General features: G+C 38.8%; 1 protein-coding gene across 1 annotated transcript in view; it reads left to right on the forward strand.

The window, feature by feature from the left end:
• The window catches only part of CSMD1 (CUB and Sushi multiple domains 1), a 963767-nt gene that overhangs the window by 921258 nt on the left and 23807 nt on the right, over nt 1-18702 (forward strand). Inside the window, exons 55-61 of the mRNA XM_054179968.1 lie at nt 2565-2753; nt 7171-7344; nt 9430-9612; nt 11154-11330; nt 12278-12457; nt 13761-13934; nt 14874-15047. Of these exons, the coding sequence (XP_054035943.1) occupies nt 2565-2753; nt 7171-7344; nt 9430-9612; nt 11154-11330; nt 12278-12457; nt 13761-13934; nt 14874-15047 (1251 nt within the window). The remainder of the gene's footprint in view (nt 1-2564; nt 2754-7170; nt 7345-9429; nt 9613-11153; nt 11331-12277; nt 12458-13760; nt 13935-14873; nt 15048-18702) is intronic.

Genomic DNA, 18702 nt, shown 5'->3' on the forward strand with positions numbered 1-18702 from the left:
TATAAATTTTAGAGAAGAAGATTCCTGTAAAAGAAATTTTGATATCACAAGAAATTAAGTTAGGTAGACAAACATGAATCTTGCCCTAGAGCTTGAGAAACAGTCTAGTGATATGCGTGCAATTTTCCACTAATTTTGTGGGTTTTTTAATGAAATCTCACTGTAAAAGTATATGTACTGTTTAAGTTGCACATGGACAATTTCTAATGCTATGGTGTGTGGATAATGAAGGCTACTAAATGTGCACCTGTACTATAGATCTATGTGAGTGAAATAAGGTCCTACTTGTACCATGATCAAATTTCTAATGCACAAAAGTTTTAAGTATGATTAACAAACATGTTAATTCACCTGCAAACTATTAGAGTTTTTGGGTATTTTCCAGAGGGCTTTTACCTTCATGAAAGAAAATTAACTACCATATGTTTTTGCATGTATAGAGATCATTTTACAAAAGAGCTGTTCTGGTAGTCAGGATTACAACTAAAATAGGTAGCTGCCAGTAGAATAGAAAAGTGTTACTTTGCTGTAGTTACTTTTAGTTATGCAGTTTCATTGTGATGTGGTGTAGTGATTACAGTGTGGAGACAGGTCACCAAGAACCTGAGTACAGTTCTGCACCACTGAAAATATTCCATAAAACCTGAGACATGAAGTAGTGCTATGATGGGTCACAATACTGATACTGTGCTATAGTGAAGTTGGAGATCAAAACTGCATTACTATATAAAAGTAATTTTAGGTAAATGGACTGTGAAATTTTGCATTTGCATTTTCAAATGCTTTTGTATTTGAAATTAATTGTATCTGTATTTTTAAACTCAATTGTGCGTAGGCATGGGAACTTAATTGCCTTTCCTAATGAAGAAGATTCTCAAAAAATGTTTTCATTTTAACCAATCCACATAGCCACAGCATATCCAAAAGAATTGTTTGGAGCATGGTTCAGAGGTTAGCACAGGCAGCAGGCCCACTCCTGATGAGCGATTCAGAGAAATTCACCCAAGTCTGGAAGACAGCAGAGCACAACATCATAGGCATGGCCACTGTCTTCTGGCCTCATCCCAGAAAACAAGCGCTGTTGTTTCTTTTTCTCATTGATATAGGTTTAGTTTCAAATGCTATGGAGAATATATACATATGTAATGAGATTGCGATTAAGGATATTTTTGTACAAGGCAATTTATAACTGTGCAGAAGATGTAGGCTAGTTCCAAACCCAGAAACTTTACAGCATCATCTGCACAGCACTACACCATGTGTACTTGCCTAAGAAACAGGGTTAATTGGGATGCAGTGTGCATTGCTTCTGAGGGCTGTGCTAGTTTCTGTAACAAAGAATTGCACTGTGAATACAGACATATGACTCCTTCAGATCCACTTCAACATTTTCACAGAGCTTCATGTCAATGGGCTGTATGTTTATGTACTTTTGTTTGTGTCCCTATTCTACAGTGATAGTTACAGTGCCAGTGAAATAATTATTCTTAGTTGAAAGTGATTACTTAATAATAGGAGAAAAGCAGTAATAAAGCATGTGTGATTTAAAAGAATAAAGCTTTTTCTATTGATAGCATACTTAAACAGAGATCCCAAGAAGCAGAAATTTTCAGAGTTCTTGAAAGTACATACAGAGACACAGACATCCACATTCAAATCTTTCAAAACTTCCAAAAGGCAGTGAGATTTTAGGATTTTGTGTTTTAGGACTTGTGCGTTAGTGGCTCTGTATATCTTACTTCAAAAATGAGAATGCTACCTGACTTTCTTCATGAAAATTAATTTGAACTAGATTGTATACTTGAAATATTAATAGTATTGTAAGTTTGTTTACTTATACCATTATGTTTAAAGACAGGGGAGGGATGCTGAAGTCATTTATAGCCTTTCAAATAGCTGTCACATGAATAGACAGCAAGACTGAGAGTTTGCAGTGGAGACCTCAGCATATCATCTTGATGTACCAACAAGACATCATGTTCACTGCAGAGTGTAAAATGAAGGATTTAGTAGGGCAGATATATCTTACTAAACAGTCATGACAAAACCCATAATTTTTTAGGTTTTTAACTGCTGTCTGAAAAATAACTTCATTAGTTTTGATGCTTACCCTCACTTCTGCTCTGCTATCAAATATTTGATTTTTTCACCCTCTTCCTTCTACATATTAATAGCTGAAAATGTCCTTGTTAATGTTAAAAACATTTTTTCTCATTACAGGTAATTTTAAAAGAAAATCAAGTATTATTTAAACTATGCACTGATTTGATTTGAACTTGGTTTCCTTCACTGAAAACTTTCATAGAAGACCAAAGTAACCAGAACAAGAGAATGAGAGAAAATTCCTCAAATTTCTCTTCTACTTTAAACCACTTGTATGTCCAAGAGTATTGCAAGAACTGGAATAAAATTTTCAAAATGAAAATATCTAGAGACTTACTGAGGAGTCTGGTGTTCAAATCAAATAAAAAACACAAGGGATATCAAATGTACCACAGTCATGAGGGGCTAGTAAATTAACAAAACCAGCACTGTTCTACTGATGAATGCTGTTTGTCTTACAGTGGTGAACTGTTCTGATCCTGGCTTTGTGGAAAATGCAATTCGGCATGGACAGCAGAATTATCCTGAGAGTTTCAAATATGGAACAAGTGTGGCATACCATTGCAAGAAGGGCTTTTACCTGTTGGGCTCATCTGCTTTGACCTGTAAAGCTAACGGCTTATGGGATAGATCACTACCAAAGTGTTTGTGTAAGTACTCGTTCAGTCCAAATAACATTAAAGAGTAGTGCATAGATAGACATTGATAGACAAAAAATAATGTATAGCCATCTGTTGAAGAACAAAAAGCCTCTAGGATGAATCTACTGCAAATTGTACAACCGAGTAAGAACATATTGACAAAATGTCACTCAACTTGCCACTAGCAACTAGCTTACATGGAACTCTGAAGCCATTATTGAAGATTTTGCTTTACTGACTTGTGATTGTTTACTTAGATGATTTATTTTATGAATTTGTTCTTTTATACAAATCAGATCAATAAATGTACCTAGATTAGTCAATCTATTCCTTTTTTATGCTTGTTTTCTTCCTACTACTACGTATCTAATGTTCACATGACCCTGGCAGTTGATTCTGATTTCCACAACAATCTGTGTTTTCAATATCTGTCAGTAAGAGCTGCTATCTGAAAACTGGATTTGTTCACATTTAAATAATAAAATAATTAGGCAAATTGTAACATTAACTATAAAGTAGCTGCATAAAATTGTTCACTTGGCAAGAATATTTTACTGATGCAAGCATGTGCCTCAATTTTTGTAATCTAGACAAGCCATTATGAAAATCCTTGGCTCAGTTTTGGGGTTCCAGGACTGGGGTTTCAATGTGAAGGGACCCTCCTTATGCAAGAGGCACAAAAGGATGGGAAACCTAAATCACCTAAAACAGAATCATAGAATGCCTTTGGTTGGAAAGGATCTTTAAAGGTCATCTAGTTCAACCACCTTTCAGTAAAAAGAGACATTCCCAGCTAGATCAGGTTGCTCAGAGCCATCTTTCTGCATGAAGTGTTTTGGAAGTTTTATAGCATCTACATTGCTTTTTGGTTTTAGGTAGCACTCAAAAAAAGTTATAGGTGTCCACCCTCTCAGACCAGGAATTCCTGATCTTGCTCTGGGGATAATTGACTGAGGCCATGGGAACTTTCAAATATGCCTGGGAGGTGTCTACACTTCTTACTGAACTACTGGATTAGCTTCTGCTAATTTGCTGCTGCTGGACTGAAACACTATCTGAATCCTAAATATTACCAGGAGAAATTAAACATTCTATCACAGTATCTCAAAATGTTAGGAGCTGGAAGAGACCTCTCAAGATCATCTAGTCCAACCTCCCTGTCAGAGCAGGATTACCTAGAATAGGTCAGACAGGAACACACCCAAGAAAGTTTTGAATGTCTCTAGAGAGTGAGACTCTACAACCTCTCTGGACAGCCTACTCCAGTGTTCATTCACTCTCACAGTGAAAAAGTATTTCCTTGTGTTCATGTGGAACCTCCTGTACTCCAGATTGCACCCACTGCCCATTGTCCTATCATTACCTATCACTGAGAAGAGCCTAGTTGTGTCCTTCTGACACTTGCCCTTTACATATTTATAAACATTTATGAGGTCACCCCACCCCTCCTCCAAGCTAAAAAGACCAACATCTCAAAAGGGAGATGTTCCACTCCTTAATTATTTTTGTGGCTCTACACTAGACTCTTTCAAGCAGTTCCCTGTCCTTTTTGAACTGAGGGGTCCAGAATTTGACATAATATTCGAGATGTGTCCTTACCAGGGCAGAACCTCTCTCAATCCTTCTAATACACCCCAGGATGCCATTGATCTTCTTTGCCACAAGGGCACACTGCTGGTTCCTGGTCATCTTTCTGTCCACTAGGACCCGCATATCCCTTTCCCCTATGCTGTTTTCCAACGAGTTATTCCCCAACCTATACTGGCCCAAGGGGTTGTTCTTCCCCAGATGCAGGACTCTATATTTGTACTTGTATTTCATTAAATTTCTTTCCCTTAAGAAAAACTCAGTGACATGAATAGGGCTCTTTCTACAACAAAGATCAGTTCATGCATAAGGCAGAGTCTTTTCAAGTATTATAAGAGAGACATAACCATCAAGTGGTATGAAATTATGAAATATCAGTAAAAATCCCTTTTTAAAAATATTGCTTTAGGTGTTAGGGAAAAATAGATTATTTTTTTTCTTCTGGAAAAGCAGGTGAGATAAATTTTTAATCCAAACTGAGTAACATGAGCAATTCTAATTCAGGAATACAAAACCAGAAGCACACTGCTCTTTTACATGCAAGCCAATACCTATGAGTATGTCACTTCCAGTTGGCAGCCAGTCACTAATGGTGTTCCCCTGGGGATAAATATTGAGCCCAATCCTGTTCACTATCTTTATTGATTATCTGGACGAGGGGATTGAGTCCATCTTCAGTAAATTTGCAGATGACGCCTGTTTTACAGGGTAGAAGGGCTCTGCAGAGGGACCCTGACAGGCTGGGCAGATGGGCAGAGTCTAATGGCATGAGATTTAACACATCTAAGTGCCGGGTTCTACCCACTGGCCACAACTCCACGCAGTGCTACAGGCTGGGGTCAGAGCGGCTGGAGAGCAGCCAGGCAGAAAGGGACCTGGAGATAATGGTTGACAGTAGGCTGAACACAAGCCAGCAGTGTGCCCAGGTGGCCATGAAGGCCAATGGCATCCTGGCATCCTGGCCAGTATCAGGAATAGTGGTGGCCAGAAGGAGGAGGGGAGTTATACCGCCCCTGTACTCAGCACTGGTTAGTCCACACCTTGAGTCCTGTGTCCAGTTCTGGGCCCCTCAGTTTAAGAAAAATGTTGAGTTGCTGGAACATGTCCAGAGAAGGGCAACAAAGTTGGTGAGGGATTTGGAGCACAAGCCCTATGAGGAGAGGCTGAGGGAGCTGGGTTTTTTTAGCCTGGAGAAAGAGGCTCAGGGGAGACCTTATTGCTGTCTACAACTACTTGAAGGGAGGTTGTAGCCAGGTGGGGGTCAGTCTCTTCTCCCAGACAACCTGTGACAGAACAAGAGGACACAGTCTCAAGCTGCACCAGAGGAGGTTTAGGCTGAATGTTAGGAAGAAATTATTCTCAGAAAGATGATTGGCTATTGGAATGGGCTGCCCAGGGAGGTGGTGGAGTCACTATCACTGGAAGTATTTGAAATAAGACTGGATAAAGCACTTAGTGCCATGGTTTAGTTGATTAGATGGTGTTGGGTGATAGGTTGGACTTGATGATCTTGAAGGTCCTCCAACCTGCTTAACTCTGTAATTCTGTATCATGGCATAAAAATGGATGTTTCTTCTCTTCTTCATAAACTGGGAAAATTTGTGCTACTCAATATGAATCTTTATACAGTCACATTAAGGTGACCTGTGCATTATTTTCTTCCAAAAACTCTGATCACCCACCACAGCTTCTTCCAGAATTGTGGCAGGACTAAGATTTGCATGGTACTGAAGCAAACTCATTAAAGTAACTATCTGGCTGAAAACTTAACACTGGGTTGTTCTCTATAGGACTACTGTTCAGACAGATTTGTGTCCTAAATTTGTTCACCTTTTCCTACAAGAATGCTTAATACAGCCCAAGGGAAATAAGAGAAACACAGAAGTGAGAGAGTGCTGGTCAGGACCATGCCTTTGTAGCAGAAATCCATTGTGTTGTTAGCCTGACCATTAATATTGGGCCCAGTATAACAGAAAGTTACAAGTAAAAGCCATTGAATTAACAATATTTTTTATTTAAAAAAATATTCATTCAGCTAAAAAAAGCATTCATTCAGCTAACTTATGAAGCTCCTCAAGTTCTACTGATTATTGAAGTTGTGTGACTTCTTACTAAAGCAATATAAATATATATTATTTTTCATTTTTGTTTCTCTGCTGGATGACCTAAGTTTTACACAAAAACCACTCAGTTCATGTTAAGATGACTTCTGTTTCCTCATACAACAGATCTGAAGTATTTGTCTATAAATTATTCTGTAACAAAAGCATTTATCTGAGTTTTTTCTCAAACAAAATCTAGATGTTGCCATAGAACCATTTAGGCTAGAACTTTTAAGATCATGAAGTCCAACTGTTTCTCTCTTGCTGTAGTGCAACACATTGGAATAATAATACTACAGGTTATGTTTTTTTATTTGGATTTTGATTTTATGGTTTGTTTATTTGTTTTTCTCTATACTGGTAAACTGGACCTAGTTATTTTATAGATATAATAAAGCTATTTACCATTATCATACATACACACTGAAACTTTAATCCTATTTGGTGTCTTCTTTCCCATCCTTAACAGAAGTCAAGTGTATTATTTGCAGCAAAGAACAGTGAACAGGAATTAATGAGGAAGGAGAACTGTGTGTATTTTCAGTGAAAGGCTAAACTGGATGGGTTAGTTTTACATGCACAGATGATGAGTAAGATCTATAGCAAAACCAAGGCTGAAAATATGAAATTGATACCCAGACAGAAGTTTATATTGTGTGAAACTAGCTTCATATTTGAAGATTTATTTTTCTCTGCCATGAAAGCATCTTATAATATTGTGCTCTTTTCTCTGTTAGCCATTTCTTGTGGACATCCTGGGGTACCTGCCAATGCAGTTCTTTCAGGGGACAAATTTACGTATGGCTCTATAATTCACTATTCCTGCACAGCAGGTCGAAGGCTCATAGGAAATTCTACTAGGGAGTGCCAAGAAGACAGCCACTGGAGTGGGACTCTCCCTCACTGTTCAGGTACTGGTAGCAACAAACGTCTGAATGCCAGTTTCTAATTACATGAATAAGGCTATTAAGCAATTTTTAACTTCAGTCAGATATTTGTTTTGTTTCTTTTCCAAAACGCATTTCAATTTCACCGTTAGCCAGTCAGCTGGATTGTAGACATTTACTGCAATGTTCTTACACTCCCTTTGTCATTCTGTAGTTGTACATACTGCAGTATATAGTGCCACCAAAAAACCTACTTAAACCCTGGCATAGTTCTGCTTAAAAAGGATGTGTAGTAAAATTTTACTTTTGTGAACACTGTTTTGTGTAAAAAAAAAAAAAAGGTCAACACATAGGAAAATGTGCATTACAAAACACCACATCAAAGGTACCTGATAGTAAACTTCATACATCATGCTCCTCTTCTCACGTACACAAATATTTTGCATTAGTGCCACATTGCACAAATACCATAAACCTCTCCAGTGTTCTTGGTTCTCTTAGGAGGTACAGTATCAGTTTGTTCTCCCCTGGATGAACTGTGCAAGTATAGAAGAAACCATAATACATTACACAATTTCACTGAAATCAAGAGCTCAAATGAGTGTTGGCTACTAAGGACATCCACAGTGTGTGAATATATTTTCTAAGGGAAACAAGTCAACACCTCCTGGGACAGGTTTGAAACCTAACCCTGCCCCAGGAGAAAGGCCTCAGCACTTCCCACAGCCTGAGGTCTAGACAGCAGCCTCTTTCTTTCCCATTTCCATCTGGATGGATGCTTGGGCCAAGCCGTGGGGTGGATGGTGCAGCCCCCTGGCCAGAGTTGAAGCCTTTGCAATTCTGAAGAGTGCCCACCATTCTGCCTTAAAGCTCAGGTAGAATGTGTGTCCTTGACCAGCTCAGCCAGTCACAGAACACTGCCCTACTACTGGGTTATGTATATTTCTCAGTAAATATTCATTGAAAATGGTCTTTTCATAATTCATTGAAAATAGTCTTTTCATAAGCTTGTCCTACAGTGTTCGAAACACTGAGGAAAGGAAGTGAATTTAAATCACTAATATTTTTGTGTTCTCTGCTGATCAAGGAGAAGAGAGTTTACTTAGTCCTCTCACACTGCTAGATGTCACTGCCGTCATCATCTCTATGCCTAGACCTGCAGGACAATTATAAAGATAATTTCCACATGGGGTTGGCCTTTCCTTGCTTATCTTAGGGCCACGTTTATGTTGTTAACACCTTTTCATCCAGTATAAAATGACAGATCTGAGACTGCACCAAGACTTTAAAATTTTTAAGGTCAGACTCTTCTAGTACTGTTACCCAACTAGACCCAGTACTGATCCCTGGGGAACAGTGCTGACCACAGGCTTCCAGCTGGCTGTGCACCACTGATCACAGCTCTCTGAACTCTGTTGTGGAGCCAGTTACCAATTCACCTCACAGTCCAATCATCTAATCCACTTTTATTGAGTTTACCTATGAGGATGTTATGGAAGACAGTATTAAAAGCCTTGCCGAAGTCAAGATAGGTGATGTCCACTGCTCTCCCTTCACCTATCCATTCAGTCATGCCTTTGTAGAAGGCTAGCTACTCTTTAAAACCCTCTTTTCATTCATGTGGTTAAAGATAGCCTCCAGTACTTGCATAGCAATTTAGAGGATGAGGAAAATTGTAAGTATCATTTCATCTTTTTTGTGGATCTGTTTCAAACACATTTCTTGAGAAATTTGAATATGTTTCTCTTTTCTCTTGCTGCTGCCTAATTATTAGTAGCAGAGAAGCTGGACAATAAAATACAATGTGTAGAAAATATGTATGTCAAAGAGGCAACAAATTTATTGGACTCACCAAAAAAATGCTTCCTGTGTCCACTATTCATCTTTTAGTTATGTCTATGTTTGTCTAGGTCTTAGATAAGAAGTATGTTAAAAAGACAGGTTATTTTAATCTTTGGCTTTGGTTTCACACTCTCCTACTGAAAGAAATGTGATTGTTTCTCACAGAAAAAGAATGCATTAGCACTATTATTCACAAAGGAGTATTGTTATCATCACTCCATTCACACATAATGTCTGCCAATAATTCTGCTCCACTGTGTTTTACAGGAAATAATCCTGGCTATTGTGATGATCCAGGAGTACCAGCTCATGGGTCTAGACTGGGGGATGAGTTCAAAATAAAAAGTCTGCTACGTTTCTCATGTGAAATGGGTTATCAGCTGAGAGGGTCTGCAGAACGAACATGCCTGCTTAATGGTTCCTGGTCAGGTATACAGCCTGTGTGTGAAGGTAGGTATTGATAGTGTCGCCATTTATGACACCACTGGGTGTCATAATTCTTTAATTAAAAACAAATTCTGTGCTTTTAGATTGCTCTGCAGAAATTTGATATAAAAGAGTTACTAAGCAGTTCATGTTTTACTCTAAAACCTAAATCCAAACTGTACTGGAGTGTGTATCTCCAAGAAGACAGTGAAAAAATAATTATAGTTTTACAAATATTGAGCCTGAAAATAGATAACAGGTATCTGAGTTAAATGTGAAATTAAACAAATGCTTCTGATCAAAGATATGAAAATGAAGCAATAAATAAATGTCATTCATCTTCTAACAATACTATAATCTTTCTGTATAATGTCAAAGCTTCAAGGACTAGACAGATGATAAAATAATGTTGTATTCTTAACTGTGAATTAATATATATTTCTCCACATAAGTTAGACTAATTTTTTATGAGATATGCTATTTTTGTGGTAGTTCTTTCAGAAGAAGAATATTTCAGGAAGTCAAATTTTAGAATAAGAGAAAAGTATTATAAAGATTTTTTTACACTATTTATGCACTGTCAGAAATAGAAGCAGTAATAGAAGAGTCAGTTTTAAAATTACTGATTTTTCAAGACCATTTGAAATGTTACTTTGCTCAGTTCACTAGAGTTGATGGCTTCTGTAGTATCAGTTGTCTGCTACACTAAATAATAAAAATCAAGATAGGATAAAATATTTATAGCATTCATTTTATTTTTTTCCCCTAGGGGTTTTATCACAGTATCCTCATCAAAAGAACAATTGTTCTTTTGCAGTAGTCTTCAGCACAGACTAATCTCCTGTCAGTGTAGATATCACCATAACTGTAAGAAATTGGCAGCTGGCACAGGATCATTATTTTCAGCAGAAAATCGAAGTTTTGCAATGTCCTTCCTTTGCATGAAGACTTTAAGTATAGTAGGACAACCGCACTCAGTGGTAATTTACCATGTTTGAAATGCCACTGTTTTTTCCTTTTTATTTTCCCTCCAACCTTCTGTTTTCAGGAAAACAAAACAAAACAAAACAGAAAAAGAACAAAGAAACAAGAAAAAAGCCACAAATAAATAACAACAACAAAACCAAAGAAGAAAAGCCTCTTTCTTTCAATTTTTTCCCCCTCTCACTTTCAATTGTTTCCTGCTTAGTATAAATAAGGTTGAGGTTAGGAGGAGAATATCCCTACAAGTTCATGTTCAAACCTAGTGAATTTTCCTTTCAGTATTTGAAACTTTTATACATAAAATGTATAGTGCTTGATTGGATTCTCTTCATAGGCACATTCCAATTTCTATCATTCTGTGTTCTTTAACTCCGTGATTCACATAAATAGGAAAATTAAATAAATTGAATTAAAAAATTGTGAGGACTAAGTACTATACTTAGTGTAAGGATTATTTTACAGTAAAACTATATATAATAACTATTTAAAAAAATTGGTCATTGACATGTTTGGGTTTTTTTTTCCTGTTAGTCACTTGTCATGGAATTACTGATTCTTTTTTTTTAACCTTTTCTTCACAGCTGTCTCTTGTGGGAACCCAGGCACCCCAGCCAATGGTATGATAATATACACCGATGGAATATTATTCTCTAGCTCAGTCATTTATGCCTGCTGGGAAGGTTACAAAACTTCAGGGCTAACTACCAGACATTGTACTGCTAATGGGACATGGACTGGCACTGCTCCAGACTGCACAGGTCAGAAATAAACTTTCTTCCTCTAAAGCTAGTTAATCATTTAGCCTCCCTACTGAAAAATCAGTATTCTGTAAGATAAAATAACACCTTTATTTTCATTTTTTAATACACATCAGGCGTTTCCAGAACTATCTTTTATTGATAGATAAATAATAACTGTTCTGTAATTGTTTACCTCCTGAATGTCAACACTGAAAGTATAACATTCCTAAGACCAGGTGTTTCTCTAAAGTTTCCTTTAGTGCTCTTTTTGGTTTTGTCTTGGTTGGTTGGGTTGGGTTTTTTGTTTGGTTGGTTTTGCTTTTTTGTTTGGTTTTGTTTTAGTTATTTGTTTGTATTTTTTTGTGGTTTATGTACTGAGGATGAACTTCTGGTAATAATAAAGCTGATTTTACCCAATTTAACACATTAGTACATCCAATTGTGAGCCAAACAAGCTAGATCTGACTGATAACCATTGTGCCAAGGACCAAGAACCAGGGAACAGCAAGATTTGGCTACTTTATTAGGGAAAGCAAGCAGGTAGCGGAGGTGTGCTGTAAAGACAGGCAAACCAGGACCCTCAAAGACAAGGCCAGACCAACAGCACATCAATAGAGTGGCACAAAAGAAGAGAGGAATTTCATAATTCTGCTGGAACTTCATTATACCATCCACATTAGACAGAAAATACCTGTCAAAGCTACCTACTGCAGTAACAATAGGGCATACCAGCTTAAGCTAGTACATTTAAGCAACACAATATTTGGCCCACACTGCTGCAATGATCCAGGTGTATGACTTTTGGCTGAAAAGTAGAGATGACATTTTTGGTTTTGTGTGAAATATAATGATCTTTCCTTTTTTCTTGTTGTTTTTTTTTTTTGTGCAGTTAAGAAAAATAGCTATACACAGTAATGTTTTATTACAAATGTATTGAAAAAAAATTCGTTTGTTTTACTTGCTAGTGATCAGCTGTGGGGATCCAGGGGCATTAGCAAATGGCATTCAGTTTGGAAATGATTTCACCTTTAACAAGACTGTAAGCTATCAGTGCAATCCAGGATACTTGATGGAACCTGCTAGTTCGTCTACCATGCGTTGTATAAAAGACAGCACTTGGAACCAGAGTAAACCGATTTGTAAAGGTAGGCTTTTGAACTTAAATAGTTTGCAAATAACTCTTTTGATACTATACAAGAAATTAATTCATCAATATACAGGAAATTAATCCATTTTTATTAATTTTTCAAAATATCAGAATGTTCTCTGGGATAATTAACATGAATATAAAACATGAACATAAAATATTTAGCTAAATATTTGTGTAACACTTGTATTTATTTTGAACATATGCTGGGGTATAATATCACTAGGAATAGCATAATTCATGAATACAGTAGAACCAAATTACTCTGCAATGAAGATTATCAGTTTAAAATGCTCAGAATGAAGTACCCATTTTCCTTTTTGTTCCCTTTTATCTTGGATTAGATGGCCAAAGTACTTTAAAGAGTTTCTGCAACCCAGATCTTCTATAAAAGAATCCCTTGTTGCAGCAGTGTATTCATCATAAATAGCTGAAAAGATGCTTCACAAGTAGCTAATTACAAGTACTGACATAAAGTTCATAGGGGGGATCAGGCTGAAAGGCAAATACCACAGCCTGGTGAAAATTGCTAATGTTACTACAGCTGCTCAGGGGAAAAATTTAACAGCTTCGGGGGCCTAGACTGCCAACTCATCTAGCACTGCCTTAAAGTGATGTTTAAGTCTAGCCTGCTAATTAAATTTTGGCATATGTATTCTGTTGTAAAAATCACTGACAGTGTTCTTTGCTGGAAGGACTCATGTCTGAATGTAGAAATGGTCATTCCCAATTTCAGAGTTTTGGCCATTTTTTTTCAGAAGATGGAAAACATCAGAATATTTTTAAAGAGTTGTAGCCACTCATTACCAATAAAAGCAATGTCCATTATGTGCTGAAAGCCTTAGAAAATTAGCAGGTAAATTAACAAAGTCATATTAAGGGTTTTAAGTAGTACTGCAAAATTAGTTGAAAATAAGATGCAAATATTTAGAATCACAGAATCATAGAAACATATTTATTGAAATAAATCTTATCTATTGAAAAGTGCTACCTAGCTCAGTAGCCTGTTGCATCAATGATCAATAATGAGCATGTAGGAAAAAGATTCAGAACTATGTGAGCTACATACACTTCTGGCTTCTAACAACTTAGAGCTCAGGGACTTCCTAAGCCTAGAGGTGGTATTTTTTGTATTTAAATTGGTTTCCTGCCTGTTGCAGTCTGCTTTGTCAACAAACGAATGCTTTGTTGGAACTGAACAGCATGATACTGATTTTTATTTTTTGTCTTAAAAATATGAGTAGGTTTTTGTTGCATTCTTTTTTAGTCTTGAAAATACAACTTTTCTTTCTCTGACACAGCTATTACCTGTGGCCCCCCTCCACCAGTGCTCTATGGGAAAGTGGAAGGATCTGATTATCGCTGGGGTGCCAGTGTGAGTTACAGCTGTGCAGAAGGCTATCAGCTGTCTCACACAGCTATTCTCTCCTGTGAAGGTCAAGGAGTTTGGCGGGGAGACATCCCACAATGTTTGCGTAAGTTTTCAGGATATAGTTGTGCTGGGCTTCACCAAAGCAATCAGTTGTCTCAGGCTGCAGTAAGTTTCTCACAGTTTAAAAAGGGACTCAGCTACATCAGTAATATACAGACTGCTGCAGGATTCTCCCTCCTTATTCCAAAAAGCATATGAAATTGCATGGGTCTGCCCATTTAAGGTCATGGTCTTCCTATCCCCAAAAGTCAATTCCATCCCTTACTGCATTATTGGTCACTTCACCACTTGCCTTTCTGATAATCTTTCTGAATGTTCACAATTTGATTTGTGATGAGCATGATTAAAATTTTCCTTTACACTTTTCCTTTTTTCTGCCCTATTTCCATTTCAATTAACAGGTGAAAACAAGGGTCTTAACCTTTAATCTCAGATTCTTGCTCTTCTTTCTATTTTTCTTTTTTTTTTCCTTTCCTGGAGGCAAGTAGATATCCTTATATCTTTGTTTGCATTTGCTTTTCAGCTTCTTCTAAATCTGTCAAGTAACTTTTTCAGTGCTTGAAATCTTGTCAGGACTCTGACAAATATTTTTTTTTCTTTTTATTTAATCAGAGCAAAAATTTCCAACCTATCCATCTGAGAGTGATTGATGGTAAAACTGAATAAATTTTGAAGCAATACAGTATAGCATCATCTACTTTAAGATTACTTTGTCATCCAAATCTAATCAGTTTTAAGTGTCTCAATTAAAAGGTCTAATTCTCCAGGTTAAGTTTTAACATTGTAATAACTGTAACAGTGACAATTAATTTTAAATGGCTGTAAAAAATATTATCTGAGCTATAATACTACACAGATAAGTGAATATAGCATTTGCACTCATGTTCAATATGTCTGATTTACATAAAAAAACATTTGAAAAACTTCAGCTGAAGTATGTGCAGATTTTAATAACATTTTTCTTTCTTTTCATCTGTATTAGCTGTGTTTTGTGGTGATCCTGGTACTCCAGCAGAGGGACGCCTCAATGGAAAAAGTTTCACTTACAGATCTGAAGTTAGCTTTCAGTGCAGACCCCCTTTTATTCTGATAGGCTCTTCAAGAAGATTCTGTCAAGCAGATGGTACTTGGAGTGGAATTCAGCCAACATGCATAGGTAATAACTAGCACTACTTATGCTTTTTCTGCTGGGAATATTCCTGATAAACTTTTACAGTATCAGAAATGTAGTAATTAGCTTTCCAAATATAGAAAATGTCTGTGTAATATAAAAAGAACTAGATAAATAAGGTTATATTTTGAGTATAAAAATCTTAGGATAAACACAATCACATATGAAGCCATTTGTAAATTTACATGATTGCTTGTCTGGTGGAAATGCAGAATGTCAATGATGTAAGTGCATAAATTTATTCCCTCTATTTTTAGACTCTTTTAGAGATGCAGAACAACTTGGCAGATTAAAGACCATATTCTGTCACTGGAGAGTTACAGAATACAGAATTAACCGGGTTGGAAAAGACCTGTGAGATCATCAAGTCCAACCTATCACCCAACACCATCTAATCAACTAAACCATGGCACTAAGTGCCTCATACAGTCTCTTCCTAAACACCTCCAGTGATGGTGACTCCACCACCTCCCTGGGCAGCCCTTTCCAATGGCAAATCACTCTTTCCGTGAAGAACTTCTTCCTAACATCCAGCCTAAACCTCCTCTGGCACAGTTTGAGACTGTGTCCTCTTGTTCTGTCACAGGTTGTCTGGGAGAAGAGACTGACCCCCACCTGGCTACAACCTCCCTTCAGGTAGTTGTAGACAGCAATAAGGTCTCCCCTGAGCTTCCTTTTCTCCAGGCTAAGCAACCCCAGCTCCCTCAGCCTCTCCTCATAGGGCTTGTGCTCCAAACCCTTCACCATCTTTGTTGCCCTTCTCTGGACACATTCCAGCAACTCAACATTTTTCTTAAACTGAGGGGCCCAGAACTGGACACAGTGCTCAAGGTGTGGCCTAACCAGTGCTGAGTACAGGGTGGAATATCTTCTCTTCTCTTGCTGGCCACACTGTTCCTGATCCAGGCCAGGATGCCATAGGCCTTCTTGACCACCTGGGCACACTGCTGGCTCATGTTCAGCCTACTACCAACCAGCACCCCCAGGTCCCTCTCCACCTGGCTGCTCTCCAGATGTTCTGACCCTAGCCTGTAGCATTGCATGGGGTTGTTGTGGCCAATGTGTAGAACCCAGCACTTGGATGTGTTAAATCTCATGCCAATGGACTCTGCCCATCTGTACAGCCTGTCAGGGTCCCACTGCAGAGCCTTCTGCCTTCTAACAGAACAACACCTGCCGCCAGCTTGGTATCATCTGCAAATTTACTGATGATGGACTCAATCCCCTTGTTCAGATCATCAGTAAAGATATCGAAAAGGATGGGGCCCAGCAATGATCCCTGGGGGACACCACTAGTGAATGGCTGCCAGCTGGATGTGGCACCATTCACCACCACTCTCTGGACTCAGCCCTCCAGCCAGTTCCTAACCCAGTGCAGAGTGATGCTGTCCAAGCCATGGGCTGACAGCTTGGCCAGGAGTTTTCTGTGGGGGCAGTGTTAAAGGCCTTGCTGAAGTCCAGGTAGACTACATCCACAGGCCTTACTATAGAATAATTCATCAACCTTTTCATCCTGGTTTGGTGGTCTATAACAGACTCCAACCAGGATGTCAGTCTTGTTGGCCTTCTCTCTAATTCTCACCCAAAGGCACTAAACTTGATCATCCTTAATCTCTAGTTCCATGGCATCTAGAGCCTCCCTGATGTACAGGGCCACCCCTCCAACCTTTTTCCCTTGCCTGTCTCTCCTGAAGAGCCTGTAGCCATCGATTACAGTGCTTCAGTCATGTGAGACATCCCACCACATCACTGTGATGGCAACTACATCATAACTTCCCTGCTGTAACAAGGCTTCCAGCTCCTCTTGTTTGTTACCCATACTTCATGCATTAGTGTACATGCACTTCAGCTGGGCTGCTGGTTTCACCCCTGACTCCAGCTTACCACTCTCAGAAACCTGTCTGGGGGGACTGGTTTCAGCCCCTTCCCCCTTCAAATCTAGTTTAAAGCCCTGTCAATGAGTTCTGCCAACTCCCTTCCTAAAACCCTTTTCCCTCTGTGGGATAGCCTATTCTCATGTGTTAGGATCTTTCTCCCACTCTGAGACAGATATATTCCATGTGTTGCTAGCTGACCTGGTGCTACAGAAAGTTCCCCAAGATCAAAAAAAACCAAAATTGTGTTGATGGCACCAGCTTCTGAGCCACTTGCTAATTACACCTGCTTTCCTGTTCCTTTCAGTATTCTTTCCTGCAACTAAGGGTACTGATGAAAAAATTACCTGTGCCCCTGACCCCTCAACCAGTTTTCCCAGAGCCTTGAAGTCATCTTTGATTGCCTTTGGACCTCTGTTTTCAACCTCATTGCTGCCCACCTGCATAACTATCAAGGGATAGTAATCAGAGGACTGTACAAGACTATGCAGTCTTCTGGTAACATCTCTGACCTGGGTCCCATGGAGGCAGCAGACTTCCCTGTATGTTCCCTCAGAACAGAACTACCAATAACAATTACCCTCCTCATTTTTTTTAAAGGGAACAAGTCCTGATGCAGGGGGCAGGCTGTTTTGCTTTAGGCAACACATGGTGTATCTTCTGTCTTCTCATTCACCTCACCCTCAATTTCCAGTGCACCATACTTGTTTTGCAAGGGCAGCTGGGAAGGTGAGGGGAGCCGTGAGGATTTTCCCTTGCCTCTGCTAACAGGGACCTGCATCCATTCCCTGCTGCTTCTTGGGTTACTTGCCTCTGCTAGGGAAGTCTGCAGAGCCTGGTTCCTCAAATCCAATTCCCTTTCACATTCCCTTACAGTCCTGTCTAGTAACTTCTTTCTTCAGTTCAGCCACTAGATTAAGGAGATAATTGACCTGCTCACACCTAATGCAGGTGTTGTCTCCACTGCCCTCCATTTCAAGTTCTAGGCTCCAGCACTCTCTGCAGCCAGTTGCCTGGACACCTGCTTGCTTAAGTTCAACCTTAGTCTGGGTCAACACAGATCTTTTGAAAACAACTTCATGGCGAGTTACAACCATCCCTATCCCTGGCCATCCCTGGCCACATGACCTAAGTGGAGAGCAATTCAGGAACGAGTCCACGTGACTCAGCACCTCCCTCCCTCTGGTGAAAGAACCTCCACTGCAGCAGTCTCCATCCATGCCACACCAGCCTCTCAGGAGGGAAAAGCTGGCTTGGTGGGATGGGGGGGACGTGCCGCCCCGCACAATGTGCTGTCCCAGTGCTGCCTTGGCACGCTGCAGTTGCAGTTAAAGGCGTTTTTCTCAATCAATCCTAAATCAAAAGGCACTTTGGACTTTGTGAAAGTGTACACATCCTTTTGGCTTGTACAGCTCAAAAGGATGAAGCATGCTGGGGCTAATCTTTTGAAATTCTGATAAACTGCCAAGTACTATCAGTTTCTCATTGCCTGATGTGCAACTGATAGGCTTTTAGTGTGTTACATAATCGGACTAACTGAGAGAAATGCTAGACACCTGTAACTCCCACTGACACCAGAATTTGATCCAAATTAGGATGACATGCTAGAGGAAATTATTTTGGTATTATAATAGAAAAATCCTTTTGGTATTCCTAAACAAAGATAGTCAGATGTAGATGGTAGTCCATTTACATATTTTATTGTAGCTGTATAGAAAAGCTGGGGTGGTGACTCTGGGTAAAGGTGGTAAACAAGGTTATTGAAA

Source organism: Dryobates pubescens, chromosome 3, assembly GCF_014839835.1.
Source record: "Dryobates pubescens isolate bDryPub1 chromosome 3, bDryPub1.pri, whole genome shotgun sequence".
NCBI classification, from domain to species: domain Eukaryota; kingdom Metazoa; phylum Chordata; class Aves; order Piciformes; family Picidae; genus Dryobates; species Dryobates pubescens.